The following is a 24,102-nucleotide window of genomic DNA, read 5'->3' on the forward strand; positions in this document are numbered from 1 at the left end:
GTGATTTGCCACAGAGAATGTATTAATATTGTCATAAAAATAGGAAATAATATTTTGTTTTTGTAATTTTTTTGGTTATTTGTATTATGATAATGGAGACATAAAACCTAAGCCCACAGAAGTTGGAACTATTGGAAAAAAATCGTATCTAGTGTTCAGATGCCTTGCTTTTTAAAGAAATAGAGTAATCTTCTTCTCCTTCCTCTTTTTTCTTCTTCCTCTTTTCTCCTTCCTCTTCCTCTTCTTTCTTCTTGTCTTTCTTCTTCCTCTTCTTCTCTTCCTCTTCCTCCTCCTCTCTTCTTTGGTATATTAGAAGCATGCTAAATTTAGATTTATAAATTCTGGGTTGACTTTTCAGTAACATAAATATTAGGTCAGATACTACCATGTATATTCTTAGATTTCAGTTTTTATTGTATTTTGCTAGAGAGTTTTCTTATTAAAACAAAAGATGAAGGAATAGTCGTGAAAACATTAGGTTTGGTTATTGCGCTTGGCCTTATTGTGTGTAAAATCTTAAAGTTTTAAAAATTGAGATAACTTACATATAATAAAGTACATATATCTTAAATACACAGCTTGATGAATTTTATACATACATACACCTGTGTAACTACATACTACCAGAATCAAGATACAGAATCTTAATCCTTTCCAGTCACTACCTCATATTTCTTAAAAGAATTGTATGTGTCTGGTTTCTCTTAGTCTTCATTATGTTTGCTTTGTTGCATGGAATAATAGTAGTTCATACTGTTTTACTACTATGTAGTATTCCATTATATGGATGTGCCACAATGTATTTATCCATTCTACTGTTGATGGACACATGAACTGTTTCCAGTTTGTAGCTATTGTGAGAAAGCTACTATGAATATTCTTATATAAGTCTTTTTATGAATATATGTTTTCATTTCTCTTGAGTAAATACTCAGGAGTGAAATTGCTGGGTCTTAGGGTAGGCATCAATTTTTACTTTATTAAAAAATTGCCAAAAAGGTTTTAAAGTGCTTGTGCCATTGTATACTTCTCCCAGCAATGTATGTGAGATCCAGTCGCTCCATGTTTTTGCTCGTACCAAATATTGTCTATCTTATTAACTTTAACTACTTTGATGGTTGTGTAGTTGTATCTCATTGTGGTTTTAATTTGCATTTTTCTATGTTGAATGAGTTGGCACGCTTTTATATACTGTTTTTTGTGAGGTCACTGTTCAAGTCTGTTTCTTCTTTTTGTTTGGGGTTATTTCTGTTTTTCTGATTGATTTATAGTTTATTCTGTATTCCAGATGGAGTCATCTTTTGGATATACACGTTGCATATATCTTCCTTTAGCCTACGGCTTGCCTTTCCACTCTTAATGCCTTTAAAAAAAAATGAACAGAAGTTCTTAAATTTACGTCTATTATGCTCCATTTCAAATTAATTTTTGTATATGGTGTGAGATGGGGTTCATCTTTCCATACAGGTATATAGTTATGCCAACATTATTTATTACAAAGACCATCCGATTGCCACTGGGGTGAGTGTAGGTGGTGAGAGGGTTCAGAGAACATTCAGGCAGAGGTTATCACCTTGTAGAATTCTTACCACCATTTATTGTGTTTCAAGTACAGTGATCATTGCTTTATATTACATTTTCTCATTTATTCTTTGCTACTTACTTGTGAGGTATAGGTTATTCTCATTTTACAAGTGAGAAAACTGAGATTCCAGGACTTTCTGATCACAAGATTCTTAATTGACTGATCTGAAGGTCGACTCTTGAAGAGTGGTAGCATTGTTTCCTTTTGAATCTCTTTCTAGCTCAGAGGCAGCTGAATGTATAAGGATTTGAGGATCCAGACTTCTGGAAACTTTGCAGTATTCTCTTGTCACTTTGTGTAGGAGTCCAACATTTATTCTTATCTCTTCTTCACGTGAAAAATAAAATTTTTAAATTCTAGGTGACAGGTTGCTGTATTGTTGATTTTCAAAGGATTTTTTTCATTGATTACTTTGCATGGCAAAACTGAATATATCTTCTAGTTTAGGAAAACAGTAATGCTCAAAGCTTATCTCTTGTGCAAGGTCAGATGAACCAGAACCTAGATTTTCATGTTCTTGCTGCCTCTTGCTCGGGCAGTTGGCATCTCTATAAGCTTTTTTGGTATAGCTTTATGTTGTAAATCCCACATTTATTTGGAGGGCTAGCTGTGTGAGCCTGGGCAAGTGACTTAACTCTCAAGCCTCCTTTTCCTTAACTGTCAAGTGAGAATGAAAATATACTTTCAACAGGGTTTTGTTCGGCTTTGGTGTTTTTTTTTTTTTTTTTTTTGGTCTAGATGAGATGCTAACATAGTTCCTAACGTGGAGGTTAGAGAACTTCAGTGTGAACTTTTAATGAATAATCATATTAATTTACTAAAATAGCTTTTGTGATTTACTTCTGCAAACTGGTTTGAACATCTTTAGGTTTAATGCGTTCCCTCCAAACCCCTGCTAATTAACCAGTTGTAACTTGACCTCAGTAATCATATTTTGTGTTTTAGAGCAACTTAGAATAAGGAGAGCATTAAAGAAGGTGAGGAAATCGAACTGGAGTGTGTTGGTTTTTTTCCCTTTTCCTGGAACAAATGTTTATATATTTTTCGTGTACTATATTATTTCATTTTTCTCTACAACATTAAAGCAGAGTGCATGGGTTAGGAAATACCAGTTGGCCTCTGTGTATGTAAGTATGCAGTCTCAGTTTTCTTAGTGAAGAAAGTCACAGTTATGATTTTGTATAGTTATGTTTCCATTTTACAGGCAGCGTAATTGAAATCTGTGGAGGTTTTTTTTAAATTTAGATTCCTCACAACTCATTTACGATTTCAAGTATATTAAATATTCATTTTTAAAATTTAAACAATGTTCATAAAAATTTCAAGTCTGTCTAAAAATTGACATGATTCAATTCCAGTGCACTGTCACCCAGCCCATTTTCTATGCTGACAGTTTTACTATAGGATTTGGGTTTTTGAGAAAAATAGTAGGTAGGGCACATATAATGATTAAATTAAAATTTTCTGTTTTTGTTTCCGTGAACAATCAAGAATTTGAAATCTTTAAAATCATCAAATTGATTTCTTAGCAAAAGTGACAAAACCATGGAGTCTCACTGAATCTGCATTATACTGAATTTCATATTGGAAATGAGATTGCCTGAATATATTGAGAATCTTACTTTGAAGTGTCTGAGCTGAATTGAAGCTATTAGTTTTTTGTGGATCGCAGTGTCTGTCTGCAGGGGAGAAAGAGCCTTACTGCTTCTGCAGAGCTGCCAGGGCTGGCAGACTCCTTAGAATATAATTGCAAGTCACTATTTGGCAAGTTCAGCAGCTTAGGCTCACAAATAGGTTAACCTGTGTTGCCTTTCTCAGACTGCAGCCTTTTTGAAAGCAGTTAAAAAGTGGATCTATTTTATTGATTCCTTAGATTTAAAAGTGATTTTTAAATGCAATGTCTGTGAGATTTTAAATATAACATTTTCCGATATGTGTTAAATAAGTCCATTTTCTTCAGTTAAATTTTTGACATTTTAGCTATAGCTTTTGTAAGTATTAATAAGCCTTATGAGTACGGAGATCTGGTAAATAATTATTAATACATTTTTAAAATAATTATTTTATCAAGAATGAATTTAATTCCGGTTTGGTTAACTTGATTGACTGGTTTTGTTTATACCTGAACTTTGGCACTCAAAAAGTTTGACTGACTACAAAGCTTTACATCTAGAATAGTGGTTTCCTTTATGTTATATGGGAATGTTGGTATACAGTTGTATACTATGGTATAATATGTTCTTGATCCTCTTTATATATTTCTTTAGTATTTGTGTACTTTTCTAGCCTTTACATTGTATTTTTAAGCAGTTTTATGTTTGACATGTTGGCATAAAATAAACTTCTATATTTTTATATATTCTTAAAGTATAGTTTTTCCTTTTGTTCTTCTCTTCTAAATTTTCTTTAATAGGAAGTGATTTGAAGAATGTTTTCTTGCAGTTTCTCTCTATAGCTCTGTCTTCCTTCCATAAAGTTATAATCATTCTGTTGGTCCAATCTTGTCTTGGATTCCATTGTTCAAATGCCACAGCTTATTTAAACATTTCTGTACTTTAGGTGTTTTCCAAATTTTTATAATCACGAGTAACATGTTAATATTGGTTCCATAAGTGTATGTTTTCTGCTTTTGACTTTTTCTTTGAGATTACAAATTCTCTTTCAACATAACTCAGTAGTAGCAGGCTCACATTTTCTTTCCTTGAGGAGTTCAAGTGTTGTTACTCTATCATTTTTGGTCTCAAATGTCTGATGATAATTTAAGTATTTTTTTCTTAGAAGTCACTTGTTCTTTTTCCCTGTATGTCCAAAAGATTTTTTTTCTTTTAAAATTCAGTAATTTTACTAGACTATGTCTTGGTGTTGGTCATTCGGTACTGCTATTCATAGGTACATGGTATGCTCAATTAGCATGTAGTTTCAAATCTTTTCTTCTTTCAGGAAGTTTTCTTGAATTATAGTTTTTAGTATTTGATATTTTCTTTATCTTTGTTTTTTCCTTGTTGGATCTTCTTATCTTCAGTGATTTACTAATGTCTCTCAAATCATTTTTAACTTTTTCCTTATTTTTGATTTTTAAAAAGTCTTTCCTTTTGACCTGTCTTTACGGTATTATTTGTTGTATTTATTCATTCTGTATTCCTTTTACCTTTAATGAAGGCTACATAATGTAGCCTTCATTTTTAAAAGGATTAAAATTTCTAATTGTTTTCCAAGTTCTGACATCTCATTTCTGAGTTTTCTAATGCTGATTTATGTTGTTTTTCAAGGTCTTGTATCATTTTATTGTCTTTCTGGTCATCTGTTGAGAATGTCTTTCTTCTTGCTCTCTTTGTTCTCATAATAACTTTGTATGGGATTTATCTGTGAAGTCAGTTTCCCTGAACTCCTAGACAGAGATGGAGTTTAGAGGGTATCTTTTCTAACTTTTCTGAGGTTGCTTGGCTTTGTGCTACTCCTGTACTTGTATGTGAATTTTCACTTTCCTTCAACTATATTGACTCCATCCCATTCAGTTTGTTTCCACTCTTAGTAGTGTCTTCTCAGTATGGTGCCCTGACCTGGGAAGGAGATGCCTTGGCTGGACAGTTTTGGGAGTTCATTGGAGCTAAACTGCTCTAGCCCTTCAGACCTTTCTGCAAACCTCTTGCCCAGAACCACTAATGCATTGGATATTCCTGGTCCGGCTGATGTTGTCTATTGGACACCATGCTCTCCTGTGAATACCTTTTGGCTATTTGGGGCTTTTCCTGTTCTCAGATCTGTCTCAGTCCCTGTATTTCCTTCTGCTTCCTCTTGCACAGATACTAATACTATGAAGGACTATGGCTGTTAAATGTTTGACTTACTAGTGTGTATTTTGGGGCTCATGGGGATACCTGATGGTCTAGTTTTGTTGTAAACGTTTTCATGGGGTTTTAGTTTCGCTATTTGGTTTGCTATCTATCTGTAAAACACACACACACACATACGCACACACCCACATACTTCTACTCACTGTCTGTGCTGGGATTCCCCAAGACCAGGTTTGATGTTTCACTAGGAGGACTCACAGGACTCAACATGTAGTCATACACATGGCTATGATTTATTACAGTGAAAGGATACAAAGCAAAATCAGCAAAGGGGAAAAAGGTGCGTTGGGTGAAGTCCCAAGGAAGCCAAGTATAAGCTTCCAAGAGTGTTATCTAAGTGGAGAGGATGTACTTAATTTCCCCAGCATCAAATTGTGACAACATGTATGGAACATTGTCTACAGGGAAGCTTGTTAGGGACTCATTGGCCAGGGACTTTGTGGAGGTTGGTTACTTAGGCACCCTCTACCTGCATGTACCGAAATTCCATACTCTACTAAGGAAAGCAGGTGTTCAGCCATGGTTCAGCCATAAACCATATCTTTTGCACAAACAGTTTAGGCACAGTGAGCCACTCTTATCAGCCACTCTCTTCAGCTAGGGTGGTGGGAACCCTCCAAAAATCCAAGTTCCAAGACTCCAGCCAAGGGCCAATCTTGAAAGCAGGACTTTCTAAAGATAAGCAGTCTCAGGCCAGCTTGTGCACACATACACACACAAATGGGGGGATTCAGGGAGATTAAAAAACTCTGCCACTATCATAACCTCTGTCTTCTCAGAGTCCTCCAGTTACAAGGACTTTAATCAAGACAGAATTATGTTCAGATTTCCAGTTTTGAAGAGGTTATTGCTGCAGTAGTGTGAAGGATGGATAGCAAGCCATTGAGAATGGAAATGGGCAGTAGCTCCGGTGACAGATGATTGGTGCTTGAACTAAGACACTGGGAATGAAGAAGAGGGAGGAATGGAGTTGAACGGATACTGTATATTTATGAGTGTGTAAATGTATGTATGTTTGTATATGTACATGCATATATATATATATTGTCATATGTATCAGAGACTATAAAGCTATAAGAATGTGAATGTACATTCGTATCTCTGAAGGGGAGGCTTTTCTGAGTGTAGGAACAACGTCATAAGTCATGGGACAAGTTTGATGTATTTAAGTACATAAAAATCTAAAATCTGACAAAAAGCAAGATGATAAATATCAACGAAGGTGAAAAGAAAATGGGGAAAATATTTGTCTATGAGAGCATTAATGTCCTTATTATATTAAGATCAATTGCAAATTAGCATTTTAAAAATCTTAATAGCCCAATAGAAAATAAGCAAAATAGATTAATGGGCAGTTCACAAAAGAAGGAAGACAAAGGGTTGCTTAGCATTTTCAACTGAGAACCTTTAAAGCGTGAACAACAATAAAATACAAATTCTTTTATAAAGTAGCAATTTTAAAAAATAATAGTAGTCAGGGTACTTGGAAATTGCAAATAACCTAAGTGTCCATCATTAGATTATTTAGACAAATTGATATACTCATACATTCATATATTATCCAGCTATTAAAATCATGTAGTAGAAGATATCAATAACACAGCTAACTTTATAATAATAAAGTACGGTCCCAAGTTTGCTGTTGGTACTTGACTCAAACGCAAACATACATATACACAGAAAAATACTTAAAGGATATCCTCCAAATTATTAACCAGTTTTTCTCTAGGTGGTAGGATTATGGATGGTTTTTCTTTTCCTTTTTGTGATTTTTTTAAAGAAACATTTCCAAATATTTATAGCAGGGGTCAGCAAATTATGACCTATAGGTTGGCTGTTATTTTTCCTAGAAATATCTTGAATATGGAACAAGATAGGGACTTAATAAATGCTGTTGATACTAAAATGAGTTAATACTTATTTTAAATATAATTTAGATTAATATTTCATTTATCCAGGATCATTAGATATTCTCTTGATATTCCAAATAGATGATGATTTAATAGATGTAGAAAGTTCAGAAATGAAGGTCTGTTATCAAAGAGATAGAGGTGAGTTATTGACAGAAACCAGTGTGGCTACTTAAGGGTCTTTTGAAAACTTATATGTAAAAGATGCTCAAATGTATGGTGCATGAATGAATGTGTGAGTCATGAACCTGTGAAAATAGTAGCAACACCTACTATGTACCTGGCTTTTTGCAGAAATGCTATTTAATCCTTAAAGTAATCTTGACAGGCAAACAAAAGTGTTTTCTATGTTGTGCACGAGAACACTGAGGCTTGGAGAGTTTAAGAAGCTTTTTACCCAAGTCATACAGAGTTTGGCTCTACTTGAACGCAGGTTTATCTGAGAGGAAGATTTATGGTTATCTTTAGTCTTGTTTTTCTTTTCTAAATGAGTTGCCATATAGGTTCACAGAATTTGAGGCAATATATGGAATTTAGGTTTTGACTTAAGAAATTCATTTTAAATTATTTATTAAGTTTTACAGTGGTCCCTCCTTATCTGTGGGCAGTGCATTCCAAGACCCCCAGTGGATGCCTGAAACTGCAGTTAGTACCGAACCCTGTATATACTATGTGCTTTTCTACACATGCATACCTATAATAAAATTTAATTTATAAATTAGGCACAGTAAGAGATTAACAACAATAATAAAATAGAACAATTATAACAATATACTGTAATAAAAGTTTAGTGAATGTGGTCTCTCTTTCTCTCTCAAAATATCTTACTCTACAAATTTAACGCCATTTCCATCCTAACTAAGCATTTATCACACACTGTGGCTATAACTCACAGTTTGAGGTGCGCAGCAAAATTAGCACTAATTTCTTTATCCTTCCTCATAACTTCACGGATAGAAGATTCATTCTTACCATAGTTTTTTTTCTTTTCTTATGATTAAGTTGAGAACTTTTACCTTTTCACTTAATGGAAGCACTTCACCCAGCTTCTCTTTGGCATATCTGAATTGCCAGTATCGTTGGTGTTGCACTTTGGAGCCATTATTAAGTAAAATAAAGGTTACTCGAACACAAGCACTGCAATACCTTGACCCCTGATTTGACAGCTGAGATGCCTACTAAGTGACTAATGGGCAGGATACCCAGGACAAAGGGATGATTCACATCCTGGCAGGCTGGAGTGAGATTTCATCATGCTACTTAGTGCTCAATTTAATATTTTTGAATTGTTTATTGCTGGAATTTTCCGTTTAGTATTTTTGGACTGTGGTTGACCATGGTACATACCTGAAACCATGGAAAGTGAAGTTGTGGACAAGGTAGGGACTACTGAATATAAAACGGTAAGCTCCTTGTTCCCTGCTGTATTCAAGCAGATTCTGGATGGTCGGTATTTTAAGGATGTTTTAGCAAACTACTGCTGTGCCTAAGAGGTTGAACTTTATGACCTTTGAGAATCTAGAAGGTCTGTGATTTTATGGTGGTGTTTTGTTTTTAATGTTCTGCTTGTGCATTTTATCCAAATTAGATTATGTGAAGGACTATAACTATGTGAACTCTTAAAATGCTACAGAAATCTTTTATAAATTAATATTTTGCTTATGTTTAGGTAGGTTGATAATGACTCTGCAAACATTATAATTCACTAAGGCTCTCTATATCTTTTATATAGTCAAGGTCCATGTAGTTTATTTTTTCTTGAGTGTAGACCAGAGGAAAGATTTGTCTATTCAAATGGATATGCTTTTCCTCAACAAAACTGGAAAATATAAACCAAAATTTTGTTTGTACTTTAGCCATATGATACCGAGGAGCCAAATTTCATGGTTGACCATAGTAATTATCTTACCTTAGGCGTCGAGTTACAAATACTCATTTTCTTAGACAGAATTTGTGTTATGTTATTCCTAAATATTTTTTTGTTGTTGAGGGCTAACACTTACTATTTTGAAACATCTTAGAAGTAGAATATGAGTTTTTTAATATATAAAAGCTAGTGGTTTTAAATCTTTCTGGAGTGCGATAGATTAGATAGAACAAACAAAAAGCCCTCAGGTTTGACTTTTGTTCTGTGGCAGTTTTATCTGGGACCTATATGTGTAGTTGATACCTGCCATCTAGAACGTGATTCATTGCTTGACTCCGGACTATAAGTAAACTGTTTGAAGGTGTCTTATAGCTAGTTGCCCACTCTTGTGGATTCTACTTAATATTCATTTCTATACTTACATTGCTATTTCTGTGTGGGGGAAAAAAATAGCTTAAATGTAAACTACTTAATTCTCAGCACGATAATATCAGTCAAGTTTGAAAGCAACATTTTAGTAAAAGTAGATAAAATTCATCCAATTTTAATCTAAGACCTGTTTACTCAAACTGGATCTTTGTATATTCTTGTCCAGCAGAAACTAGAAAGAATGTCTCCACTGCCTCTAGAGATGAGTGTTTTAGAGAAAGGCTAGCGTTGCCCTCAGGCCAAAGCTTTTGAAAGAATGGGTATATAGTCCATCCCCAGTCTAGAGTGTTGCCAATTCCCCCTTTGTGTTATAGTTAATTTTTTATTGTGCTTCAAGTGTTGAATTGCCAGCACATCAGTTTCAAACATATCCAGATATCAAAAATATATATTGAAAACAAATGCACAATATTATTGCGTATTCTCTACCAGTGTTCCCTTATACTTATTCATGATTTGACTGTGACTGGGCCTTTTATTTAGGTGGAATGTTCTAATCCTGATGAATTAATGTAGTTTACCTCAATATATTGTATTTTTCTTCTGAAAAAGAGGTGACTGAGGTAACTCTACTACAACATAATAAAATCATGACAAATATTCAATTACTAGAATTAAGATGTCTTAGGGTCATCTTATAGCCCACTAAATGATTTTATGGTTGTCATGACTGAAACCTGTTATGCGATAAACCAGAGAAGTTCTAAATCCCTTGTGAATAATGTGGTTGTCCATATTTATACTTTATATAAAATGTTCTTATGTATGCTTACAATTCCGTAAAATTTATTTTTATTTTCATAGTCTGTTCGGCACTTGAAGTATTCCTTGTTTAAGAAATCGCTACTGGGCAGTGTTTCGGATAATGGAATAGTAACTCTCTGGGATGTGAATAGTCAGAGTCCATACCATAACTTTGACAGTACACATAAAGCTCCAGGTTCAGGCATCTGTTTTTCTCCTGTCAATGAATTGCTATTTGTAACTGTAGGCTTGGATAAAAGAATCATTCTCTATGACACTTCAAGTAAGAAGTAAGTATAACATGCTCATTTCTTAATTTAGTAACAAATAATTCTTTCATTAGCAGCCATATTTATGATTTGTATAGACCTCTGATTAATGTTAGAAGATGTAAAGTTTGTGTATTTGTTATCTAATAAGGTAAAATTTTCTTTTTTTTCCCATGCAGAAAAAGCTAGATGAGACGTGGGTGTTCTTTAGAGCAGCGGTCCCCAACCTTCTTGGCACCAGGGATCGATTTCGTGGACAGGGTGGGGTGGGGTGGGGTGGGGCTTGGGGGGATGGCTCAGGCCGTAATGCGAGCACAGAGCAGCAGATGAAGCTTTGCCCGCTCGCCCTCAGTCCGCTCACTTCCTACTGTGTGCAGCGCTGGCCGCAGACCCGAACCCGTCCGTGGCCCGGGGGTTGAGGACCCCTGCTTTAGAGTACTTCTGGATGATGAATATTGAGGGGTAGCATGTTAATGATTTCACATCTTTATTTTAGCATGCATGCATATTACTCTTTTTCAGAATACAACTAAATTTGTATATTTTAAAGCAATATGATTAATTTGCTTTAAAATTAATTCATTATCTAGAGCAGGGTTTCTAAACTGTGGACATTTGGGGCTGGATAATTCTTGGTTGTGGGGAGCTGTCCTGAGCATTGTAGGATATTCAGCAGCATCCCTGGCCTCTACTTACTAGATGTCAGTAGTACTCCCCAAATTAAAAGTAGTAAAATTACCCCCAGTTGAGAACCACTGATACAGAGCTAAAGGGTACATAATTCTCTAAGTATCTAGGTCTGTTATGCCTTCTTGTTCTTACAGTTATAAGTGTGCTTGGTTAGCTTAAAAAACAAAAAAAACCTGCAAGACTGCAAGAGGTGTATTCAAGACACCTAACAATATCTAATGATCATGTGAAAGGAAGTGGCATTATTATAATATTACTGCTAGGGAAGGACGTACTGTGAGCCCCTTTTTAAAGTTTACTGTTACTTATTTTAGTCTCCTTTTTCTTTTTTTATTATTGTTTTCTTTTTGAACTAATTTACTGAGAACCCTAACAGTAAACCATTCCTCTCGTATACCCGACACTCCAGCAAGGAGTTCAGCTTCAGCAGATCAGTATCCATACTTCTTTATTAGCTTCTGGGAGGATTAAGCCTCATGAATCCTGTTAGCTTTTGGGTCCAGAGATGCATAACCAAGAGCAAAGTAGCAGCTGCTTCCTTGTCAAAGGTCATAATCCTCTTGAGGCCTAAGGAGGTCACTAAATGGAAAGGGGATACTTAGAGCCTCCTTAACCCTGAGGCTATAGAGCCCTTATTTGTGGAGTAACATGCAGGAATTCTATCACGTTCACTGCCAAAATAATAATTACTCAAAGAAATGGGTCCTGTTTCTAGAAGATATAGAATGTATTGTATCTATTGGAGGCGAATAGAAAAATAGGATGGCATGCTTAGCAGTTCCTTTACATGCCATTGTGGTAGAAACGTCTCCAGGTCTAATTCTACATTTCTGCTTTAAACAGATATTTGAGATGGGTATTCCAAGTAACTTTGCCGAAATCTAAATAACTTTGGTTTTGGTTTACAGTTATTTATATGTCGTATAAGCTTAAATGTATACATTCACATATCTACATATACTTTGCTCTCCTTTCCAAAGGCTAGTGAAAACTTTAGTGGCTGACGCTCCTCTAACTGCAGTAGATTTCATGCCTGATGGAGCCACTTTAGCTATTGGATCTTCCCGTGGGAAAATATATCAATATGATTTAAGGATGTTAAAATCACCAGTTAAAACCATCAGTGCACATAAGACATCTGTGCAATGTATAGCATTTCAGTACTCCACTGTCCTTTCTAAGGTAAGATATTTTCTTTCTTTTCAGCATTTTTGATTTTACTAAATAAATCTAGTTCAGAATTTAGAAATCATATGTTGTCAATTAAACACAGTGTAGTTTTGCTTCATAATAATTTTTATATCAAAGCATTGTAAATAATTTTAGTACAAATCCATTTGATACTTAGTTTTAAAACTTTTTTTTCACTGTTCACATTTCTCTCTCTTCAAAAATATTAAAAGGCTTTTATGGTTCAGAGGGAAACTCTCACATCCACCAGCAAGCTTAAGATTTCTAAGGGAAAAACAATATTTTTTAAACTAATAGGGAATTTATAAAATATTAATGTCTCATATGGAGCATTAGAAACCTGAGCTTTTAAATATTCCCTTCCATTTCAGTCAGGTTTAAATAAAGGCTGTTCAAATAAGCCCACAGCTATGAACAAACATACTGTTAATGTGAGCACTGCTAGTGGAGGAGTCCAGAATTCTGGAGTTGTCAGAGAAGCAGCTACCACTTCCATTGCCACAGTTCTGCCACAGCCCACGACAGCAGTTGTGGGGAAAGGAACAGTTGCTGTTCAAGACAAAGCAGGTAAATGTTGTTTATATATAGTATTTGGAGTTCCCATCCTGTCTCCTCCCCAAATGGATATCATTATCACTTTCTTTAAGAACCTAGAACTTAAATTCACTTGAGCATTTAGGTAAAATTATTAGTAGATAGTGAAAATTGAAAAAGTGAAAAATTTAACTTTAGCTATAAATTTTTAAAAGATTAATGAAAGGTACTTCACTTACTCTGTTTAGCTGAACTTCTGTTGTAAGATATTTTAAAAACAGAATAATGCCCTCTCAGAAGTACCGCTACAGACTAGATGACTTTTCATTGTGCCTTTAGATTAATCAGTAGAGAATATGAAACTTTGATGCTTTCATTATGATTTGATCTCTTAGTTTAAAAAAAAAAGCTATTAATGGCCCCTATATTTCATTTTTCAGACTGGAAAGTAAGTCAGGTGATGAAATGAATATATTTAAGTGCTGAATAGTACCTGGCACATATTAAGCCGTAAATTAGTCATTCGTTAAATGAAAATAAATGAAAATGTTGAAATTTTTAAGTAATTTCTTCTACTCTGATAACCATATTGATGAAACAGTTCTTAAAGAAGAGTTCATTTAGACTTTGTGAAGGTATAATATGGTGATAAGCTTCCCCATACTTATTGTAGAAGATATCTTTGCCTACAATAAAGATCATAATTCCCTAAATTCCTGAAAGCCTTTTTGTTTCTATTTTAAGAAGTTATGCTATACTGTCAACTTTCAACATATTTTTAAAAGTCTGCATGATATACCAGTATGTCTCTAAAGTATTCTTACCAGAAATGAATGTACTCATGTCTTTTTGAATTTTCAGGACAAGTACTTAAATTGAACACAAATGTTTGTTGGTGCTTTTTCAATATGAGTTTACTATTTCCAAGTATAAGCAAAACTTTAATTTGTTAGTCTTGGTAGTGTAGAATTTTTTAAAAAAATATAAGTATATTCACTATAAATTATCTTTGAATATCTATATCATCCTTACATAAAAATCATTATATAGTATGTAGAAAAATAATAAGGTCCTTATTTAAGAACTCCTAGAAACTAATACTATTGCTATCTGTTTAAAAGAAGAAATGTTTGCCAAGATGTTGAATTAACTATGTTATGAAAATTGGTGTTAGTTTAAAAAATTATTATTAATTTTATTCATAATTTTCAAAAATTAAAATAAAGATTCTCTCATTTATTGTAAACTTTCTGAAGTCTCAGTGCCTTTCATTTAGTTTTTAATAAGGAAGTTTATGTGTAACAATGGCAGCATTAATTAGATATGGAAGACTTGGGTCTGCAGGGCCACCAATTAATGATAATTCTTGGCTGATTAGCAAAGTTTCTGGCAAAATGAATGCTTACTGTGTACCCACAAAGACTTAGAAATTTCTGTTTATTGATTTTATTTTGAAATAATTGCAAACTTACAGAAAAGTTTCAATAATAATACAAAGAACTCTTGAGTTCTAGTATATCCTGTAGCAGATTCACCATTTTATAAATTTTACCACATTTGCTGTATCATTTTCTCTCTCTCAACTCACACACACGTACATTTTTCCCCCTCTGAAACACTGAGAGTATGTTAGGCTTCAGTCTCAGATCTATCACTTTGCTACCTGGATGATTTTAGGCAGTTTTCTTTTTTATATATATATATATATTTTGGGGGTATAGTTGTTGTACAATGTTGTGTTAGTTTCTGCTGTACAGCAAAGTGGAGTTCCCTGTGCTATACAGCAGGTTCTTAATAGTAGGCAGTTTTCTTAACCATGCTTTTTTCTCATTTTTCTCTTCCATAGATAATATTTAACATTTGGGGTTATTGTGAAAATCGGAGAAAATGTGTTAAAAGGGCCTAGCACATGTAGGCACTCAATAAATTATAGTGTTGCTAATATTGTCGTTATGATCATCATTATTGCTATTACTTTAAGCATGGTGTAAAATAAATTTAAAATTTGAAATAAGATCATATGGCTTCTACTGAAGGTGTCCTAATTTAGTTATTGAAAAGAACCTCTGCAGGGACTTCCCTGGTGGTGCAGTGGTTAAGAATCCGCCTGCCAATGCAGGGGACATGGGTTCCATCCCTGGTCCGGGAAGATCCCACATGTCGTGAAGCAACTAAGCTGGTGTGCCACAGCTACTGAGTCTGCGCTCTAGAGCCCGCGAGCCACAACTACTGAGCCTGCATGCCACAACTACTGAAGCCTGTGCGCATAGAGCCTGTGCTCTGCAACAAGAGAAGCCACCGCAATGAGCAGCCTGCGCACCGCAACGAAGAGTAGCCCCCGCTCGCCACAACTAGAGAAAGCCCACGCGCAGCAATGAAGACCCAACGCAGCCAAAAATAAATAAATAAAAATAAATATATTTTAAAAAAAGAACCTCTGTCTGCAGACTTGTTGCTAGTGCTCATTTTCAGTAGGAAACAGCCATTTAAGAGAAAAATAAGGCTTTAGCACTATTTTCAAAGGATACCAAGCTTCTATTTCATAGTTCCAGAGGCTAGAGTTATGCATTCAAACATGTTGAGGACCTAGAAAAAGGAGAGAAATTTATTCTTTATAACCGATTACACTCTTGGTATAAACACCCTTCAATGACGGTGATGTACAAATGTTTGGTCATAACTTTCTGTGAGGTTATTAGGTTTATTTCATTAGCCAGGCTTGGACATTTTTGAATATTTTGAACAAAGCTAATCTTTGTTTTTATCCCAGGCTTTTCAGTTTTCATTTGGGACCAAGATAGCAAATAAAACAGTTTTAAAAATGTAAGACAGTAATATGCTACCGATTCAAATGCCAAGATTTCATCAGAGTTCTTGAATCTCCAGAACTCAGTCCTTGACCCAAAAATGAGCAAGAAGTTACTGAGCCTGCAGAGTTCCTATTATAATGTCCTTGCCCTAAAGTCATGCAATATATACTGAGAGAGGAAGTAAATTGCTGCATGCCTCTTTATTGTTGTCTACTATTCTTTATGAGTTTGGTATTCTGGTTTCCTTCCTCTCAGTAAACTATCCCAAGGTTAGTGAAGTCATTTAAGGTCAGTAACGCTGAGAGCAGTGTTAGGTTCCCACTGTTAGTGAAGAAAAAAATAAAAAGGAGCAAAAAGGGATCCATTCACTGCAAGCTGGGGAAAGGAACTAACGTTGCTTGAATACTGCTATATGTTAGGCATTGTACTATATGCCTTAGAGACTTTTCTTTAATCACTGGTAGATGATCCTAACAGTGAGTCAGTCACTAACAAAAATAAGTTGTGTAAGAAAAGTACATGAATTATTTTTAAAAGTTCTGTCAAAGTAGATTTAAAAAGTGGTGTTATATGAGTAAATAAGTTATTTGCTTTTGAGGAGCCCTTCATTCCATGAAAACGATGCTTAACTGAGCTATTGTTATATTCTGCTTTCTTTTCCTGATGCCCACAGTTGTAGTGTTACCAATGATATAGGTAAGGCATTCATTTTTAGAACCTAGCTTGTCATGATAAATTTATTATGAGAAATAATAAAAATGTTTATTTTTATATCCAATTTCTATAAGGTCTGCCTCGAAGCATAAACACAGATATTTTATCTAAGGAAACAGAGAGTGGGAAAACCCAGGATTTCTCCAGCTTTGATGATACTGGAAAAAGTAGTTTAGGTGACATGTTCTCACCTATCAGAGATGGTAAGTCTGTTCAGATCAGAGGATCATGTCCTTTTGCTCTGGTAGTCATGACATTTTTATTCTGGTTAAAAGATGTGGCTAATAGCTTCAGTCTCACTCTATTCATGACAGTTGCTAATTTTCTCAATCCCTGAGGTGGTATCTTTCCCTTTCCAAAATATATGCTAGTAATTTTCACATGGGAACCAAGCAAATAGCTCTCAAGTTAGCATTTGAATTTCCACAGAAGTTTCTTAAAGGAAGTTTTGCCTCCATAGACAATCTTTTACTTGTATCTACTTCTAAATAAATCTTCCCCAAATCTTGGATATTTTGATAGGCAAAAAATATCTTTGTAACATAAAAAAATTTGTTTCTTTGATTATTAGTATTTAACTGGTATTAAATGTTTTCATGGAGAAATATGGCTGGGGGTTAGATTGCCTCATCTTTTACACTAACTATGTATGAAAGTACCATACACACACACACACACACACACACACACACACACACACCCATTGCTAGTAGACGTTGCCATTAAAAAGAAAAAAGCCAAAAAAACAAACAAAAAAAAACCTTTGCCAGTTTGTTAAACGGAAACATTATATATCATTGTTGTTCACTCTTTGTGAACTAGGCACATTGTTTGGCTGTGCTTTTTTGGTACTAATGTTCATACTATTTTCTTTACTGGGATAGTCTCACTACTAATAGCAGTATTATTAACAGTATGGGTAAATTTCTAGAAGACGATTTGCAGACTTAAATATTCATTCTTTTTGTCCTGTTAATTCCATTTCTATAAATTTACCTAAGAAAATATTCAGAGAAGCCCACAGAGATTTGTGTGTTTACTGTTTATTTATAGTATTGAAAAACAGGAGTGAATCTAAATGTCATCAGTAGCAGGGTGTTTAAATTATTACATCCACTCATGATCTTATAAAATTTAATTTTTTACTTTAAAATTGGTTTCAAAATTTTCTTCAATTAATTTCATAAGCAGAAAGAATAAATATATATGTAGTGGTACAGAATTATTGAGTGTCTTCTGCCTTACCCCAGCTTGAAAATGACTCCTTAAATTGCCCGGTCAAATTGCTATCTTCCATCTAATAAAAGAGGAAGGATTCCTTTCTTTCAGGATGAAGATAGGTCATACTACCTAGTTGAGGGGTAAAGAGAGGAGAGATGTGGGCAGAGGAGGTAAAAGTGGCTTGGGCTGGAGTTGAGAAAGGTTTTGGAGGTTAGTACCCAATTGCAGAGCTTTGTTTATGAGAACCGCTGGAGTAATTTTTTAATTGAAGGGGCTTTTTGAAAGTGTTTGAGTTATAAATGAAATCCTTTTAAATGGTTTTTGAAAGTAATAAAGGATATAAATTCCTTTTAAATTGCTTTTGCTGTTTAAAAAGATATGATGAGAATTTGAGCCATAGGCCCTTCGTTTATTAGAGTTTGATATTATTGATAAGAAAAAAACATGGATACTAAATATAGTACTGTTTTTCACTGTCAAGAGATTTGTGTATTAATCTCAAATATTCAGCACTACTTAGGTAAAAGTCTTAATCTGTTTGTGCTTCAATTTCTTCATCTTTTAAATAAGAGTACCTCTGCTTTTTTTAGGAAAAAATGAGTAACTTATATAAAAGTGTCTGTTGTGCGATTAGTAGGTATAATACACACACACAGATAGATGAATGGATGGAGAGATGGATAATAGTCCTACTAATATGATAATCAATTTTTTGGCCATTTGAATTTCTGGTGAATTTTTTAATGACCTTTACCCATTTTTCTATTAATCTGTTAAAATGGAGTTAAGCAATTTTTGGTTGTTATTTGGTAAATGAATAATATTACAGTATTGAAATATTCTTAAACATATTCTACCATTGAAAAAATTTTAATGAAACCTTATATTTTTAATAACATTGTGTTGCTTACAAAATATTTTTACATTATTTCAGTTGATCCTCAAAACAGTCTTGTGAGATGGTCAGGGCATTGTCCCCGTTATATAGGTACAGAAACTGAAGCATAATTATATTAAAGTCTTGTCCAAGGTCACAGAGCTATTCAGTGGTATAAGTAGAACTGGATTACAGGTCTCTGGAGCCTACTCCAGTGCTTTTTCTAGTATACCTTGCTGTCTCATTAAATGACTCTATACATAGAATTATCTTTGCCGCTATGCATGAAGCTAAAAGAATGAAAAGGGAAGTTTATATGAATACTAGCTTTACCTTCACTCAGATTTTTCTTCTTAAAACTATTAGTCTCTGAACTCTGGGGAACGAATAGGAAGCCTAAATTGCTATGGCTTCTTTTTCACTATTTTTTAAATTTTATTTTCTAATTTTATCATAGATGCTGTAGTTAACAAAGGAAGTGATGAGTCCGTAGGCAAAGGAGATGGTAAGAACTGTTGAGAAGTATTTTTATCAAAGTTAAAAGTGATTTTGTGTTATCTACTGCTGTGTAACAAACAAATTACCCCAATATTTTGAAGCTTAAAAGAACGCTTACCATCTCATAATTATGGGTGAAGAATCTAAGCATGGCTTAGTTGGGTACCTTTGGCTTCAGATGTCTCATGATGTTTTAATTACGGTGTCAGCAGGGCTGCAGTCATCTCAAGGCTTGACTGGGCAAGGATCTGCTTCCAAACTCATTCATGTGGCTATTGGCCGAAGCTATCAGTTCCTGACTATGTGGGCCTCTCCACAGGGCAGCTGACAACACGGCAGCTGGCTTCTCTCAGGGCTGGTGCGAGAAAGTGAGAGGGCACTCAAGATGGAATCCACAGTGTGTTTGTAACTTTATCTTGGAAGTGAGATCTGCCACTTTTGCTATATACTCTTTGTTAGAAGCAAGTTCCTAGGTCCAACCCACATTCCAAGGGAGGTGATTACACGAGGCCGTGGACCCTTGGCAGGAGGCAGGCATCATGAGGAACCATCTTAGAGGCTCCCTACCGAGATACACCACAGACACATACCAAATTAACAATTTTGTCAAAAACTTTTATTTACTAAAACATTCATTGTATTTTGCAGTTTTCAATGTATCTTGACATACAATATCTCTTTTAAGCCTCACCACTCAGGGAGGTGGATATCATCATTCACATTTACAGATCACTTAACAGTCACAGAGAGTTTTATGACCTTTACCCAAAACCTCAAATGAAATAAGGGGTAGAGCTGATAAGTGAACCTGTCTTCTGAATCGAAATCCCATGTCTTTCTACTGTATTAACATGTGTATTGTGTTAAGTGCTTTTCTTAAATATCCAAGATTGGGGAACATCCCATATAAGTGCTAGTTTTTTTCTCCTCTTTTTCAGGCCTTGACTTTCTACCACAGTTGAACTCAGTGTTTCCTCCAAGAAAAAATCCAGTAACTTCAAGCACTTCAGTGTTGCATTCTAGTCCTCTTAATGTCTTTATGGGGTCTCCAGGGAAAGAAGAAAATGAAAATCATGATCTGACAGCTGAATCTAAGAAAATGTATCTGGGAAAACAGGAACCTAAAGACTCCTTCAAGCAGGTATCTGCCTATAAATGATATTGAACTCACCGTGTGTGTTTATCACTAGCAAGTATAATGTATCTCATCACTAGAAAGCAGGCAGCTGCCACTGGATATGTCCTGATTATTGACAGTGCTGTGCACTTACTAGGTAGAAAATATTCTTAAATCTTGATGTCACATGTTAAAAACTGAAGAATACTTTTGAAATCTGTCTTTGGATATGTTGGAGGTAACAGCAGGTGTAATCTTACACTGTTTGTTTCCTAAGACAAGATACTTGATTTAGCTGTCTGTGTAAGAATATTTTATACCTGACTTCTTTTAGAATGTATTTCCATTGTAGCACAAAGCACCAAGTTGGTGGTCAAGTCTTTTACCCTAAGTCTTAGAGCAAATTGATGGTGCTGAGAAGGTAATTTCTCATCATTACCTTCTGTTGTAATCTAATAGAGTCTTTAGTGCAGTATGTCTGTTTATTTTCATATTTATTTTTTTAGAATGATATTGAAAAGATATCATTTAAGAAGTACAAAAAAGTCTTTTGACTTATTTTTGAAATATTTCTGACCAGTTATGAGAATTTGGGGATTTATTTATTTAGTCTTTGGCCTGTGATTGCCATTTTAAATGATATTCAACTGCAGATTCTTAGTAAATGAGCTTTTGCTTATCATGTTATCATTGAAATTGTTTTTGATTAGTAAAGTTGATTTATTTTGCCACTGGCCCTAGCAACATTTTTTTCTCCTTCAAGATACCTTTCTTTTCTTCCTTTTCCTGACCGTACTTACTGGAAAAAAGAGAAAAGTAGATACAAATTATATGGATAATATGGATAAAACCAGAATTTATATATTAATTGTTTATTTTAAATGTGAAGTTTGCAAAGTTGATCTCCGGTGCTGAAACTGGAAATCTAAATACCTCTCCATCATCCAACCAAACAAGAAGTCCTGAGAAATTTGAAAAGCCAGAAAAAGAAATTGAAGGCCAGTTTATATATGAACTTCCAGTCAATGGATCCTCAACTCCAAGTAAGCACATAAAACTTCCTGATGTTTGAGTGCTAAGTTGAAAGCTACCAGTATTTAACTTGAAAAGGATAAGTTAAGAGAGTGATCATAGACGAAAAAGTTCAAGGAATTTAAAATTTATGACACTTCTCTAGTGTGTGACTCTCTTACTAGAAGACGATGAAATGGGTATGAAAGGTTAAATTCAGCCACATTGATTTGGTACTCTTTGGGTGTGAATTTCATTTTCAATCCAATATGTAAGTGTCTTGATCTACTATGGTACAGATAGGAATATAGGACCCTTTGAAAATGGGCCATTAAGTACCTGAAATTGTCTTTTTTTTCCATATGAAAGTTCTATCTATAGAGTTCATGGCAGAGACCCTAAAAACTCCATCACATTTAAAGCGATATTAGGTTCAGCGATGAGTTACCTATACAAAAAACTCTTTGTATAGTAGTAGCTCTTTTATATAGATACCTATATTTTAAGGTTTCTGTGGATATATTGCATTAGCTTAAACTCTAGGGCCTTGCCTGTAGAACTACTTTACTCCTCTGTTCCTTCTGTTTGTTTCTAATAGTCTTGGTTTATCTAGTTTGTGGTGTGGCTTGTCACATTCATCTTTTGTAAGAGAAAATGATTCAGAGATTCTTCAAGATTAATTCCTCTGTCATATGTTATTACATAAGACAGTTGGCAGTTTAGGTAGGTAGGTAGGTAGATAGATAGATAGATAGATAGATAGATAGGAAGATAGATAAATGACTTATTAGAAATAATGTCATTGAAAGTTTCTAAGATTTATATTCCAGACAGTGAATTTTTCTAAATGTCAAAAGATCACTGTTTCTTACCAGTTTTTCAAGTTTTCTCTTGCCAAATCATATCTAGAAGTGTTTGATGTCTCTTAGTCCAAGTTGACTATTAATATTTTGTCCATTTTAAATTTTAGATCCAAAGATAGCATCTTCTGTCACTGCTGGAGTTGCCAGTTCACTGTCAGAAAAAATAGCTGATACCATTGGAAATAATCGGCCAAATGCACCATTGACATCTGTTCAAATCCGTTTTATTCAGAACATGATACAGGAAACATTGGATGACTTTAGGTAATTGAGAAATTATCTAGACCTTGACTAACTTTTTTTATTAGGTGTAAAACTGTAACTATGAGTAATGTTTGTGGTTACTACTTTTGCCTAGGTTCTGGGGTCCATAAAACCATAGAAAATATGAGTTTTGTTGATCTTAAAATGCTGAGTTTATTTTATATCAGCTAGGAAAAGGCACATTTCCCTAGGGCAGTTATTAGATAACTTGGCAGGATGGTGTAGCAGGCTGGCTGCCATTGTGGATCTTTTTCATCATCAAACTATGGACAGATTCTGGTAAGCTCAAATGGGATTCTTACAATATTTATAGATCACCTGTTAAGTATGCTATGTGCAGTAATATAGTAGAGAAAGATATTGTTTAAAGGAATTCTGAATATTTTCAAATAGAATGCGTCAGAATGTAATACTTAATTTTAAAAAGTTGTTGCCTAGATCTGTCCTTGTCTTCTCATTCTTGGAATTTTGAACATTGTAAGAATGTTCTAGAATGCTGGTTCCTTTTACGTGTCATCTCAATATATTTTGATAGCTATTTTCAGTTATTAGAATCTTTTGCATTTTTTTTCCTGCCTCGGCAGGCGGACGCGCAACCACTGCGCCACCAGGGAAGCCCTGCTATTTTCAGTTATTACAATCTTTTGCATTTTTTTTTTTCCCTTTCTGACCTTTAGTTACTTAGTACTCTTGCTCAGATTTGGAATACCATGAGCAAGAATGTTGGAGAAGATGTGCAGTTTTTGTTGGTGCATGTTTCTTTTTAATGTTAAAAATGTTTTGAAAAAAATTTTTAAATGTTAACAAATATATTTTTAAAGAAAAATAATCATTTTGACATTTATAATGTGCCTAGTATGTACTGATACTAAGGATACAAAAACGGATGATCTGCCCACAAAAGCCTTATAGTTTAATTAGGGTAGGTATAGTGTGTGCTGCTATGATGTGTGTTTCTTTGATGTGAATTAACTCATTTGTAAATAGGGCAGTAATGACAACATGATAAGGAAATTTTGGTGGTTCATGTAACAGCCACCAAAACAAAGTACATGAACACAGGTAAAAGCAGCAAATCACCTATCCATGTCCATCTCTTCCTATTCCCTTCCTCTTAATTTGTCTTGGCTATGAGCTCTGTGTTAGGAAGTGCTTATTTTGTGATTTTTCCCCATCTTTGGGCATTTTATCCTTGCCTCCATGCTTGACAGCCCCAATCCTTTCTTCTATCTTCTTTCCCCTTTTATCAAATGATCCTCACTTTTTTTAAGGTAAAAATCTTTGATTATTCAATATTTAAACTATGCTAGTATTTTTATTAGGATTTAATTGGTTTTGTTAGTTCTCAGGTTACAAAGAATATATAGGTTTTGAGTGGTCTGCCCAAGTCCTTTCTCCTTAAATCCTGTTATTTTCTTTCTTTCTTTTTTTTTTGCTTTTTTCTTTTTTTTTTTTTTGCTTTTTCAGTGTTATTATGATAAGAATACTTACCATGAGATCTACCCTCTTGGATTTTCACGTGTGCAGTATGCTGTATTGTTAACTATAGACACAGTATTGTACAGCAGCCCTCTTGAACTTACTCACTTTGTGTAATTGAACTTTTATACTCGTTGATTAGCAACTCCCTGTTTTTCCCTTCTCCCCAGCCCCT

At 34.4% G+C, this 24,102-nt stretch overlaps 1 protein-coding gene across 5 annotated transcripts in view; it reads left to right on the plus strand.

Annotated features, from left to right (window-relative positions):
- The window catches only part of NEDD1 (NEDD1 gamma-tubulin ring complex targeting factor), a 44,548-nt gene that overhangs the window by 14,491 nt on the left and 5,955 nt on the right, over positions 1-24,102 (plus strand). For all 5 annotated transcript variants that reach the window (XM_024127290.3, XM_028490466.2, XM_028490465.2 and 2 more), the window contains 8 exons: positions 10,450-10,679; positions 12,329-12,530; positions 12,911-13,106; positions 16,672-16,800; positions 19,153-19,200; positions 20,132-20,334; positions 21,200-21,353; positions 22,292-22,448. In XM_024127290.3, the coding sequence (XP_023983058.1) occupies positions 10,450-10,679; positions 12,329-12,530; positions 12,911-13,106; positions 16,672-16,800; positions 19,153-19,200; positions 20,132-20,334; positions 21,200-21,353; positions 22,292-22,448 (1,319 nt within the window). The remainder of the gene's footprint in view (positions 1-10,449; positions 10,680-12,328; positions 12,531-12,910; positions 13,107-16,671; positions 16,801-19,152; positions 19,201-20,131; positions 20,335-21,199; positions 21,354-22,291; positions 22,449-24,102) is intronic.

This window comes from Physeter macrocephalus, chromosome 6 (assembly GCF_002837175.3).
Source record: "Physeter macrocephalus isolate SW-GA chromosome 6, ASM283717v5, whole genome shotgun sequence".
Taxonomy (NCBI): Eukaryota; Metazoa; Chordata; class Mammalia; order Artiodactyla; family Physeteridae; genus Physeter; species Physeter macrocephalus.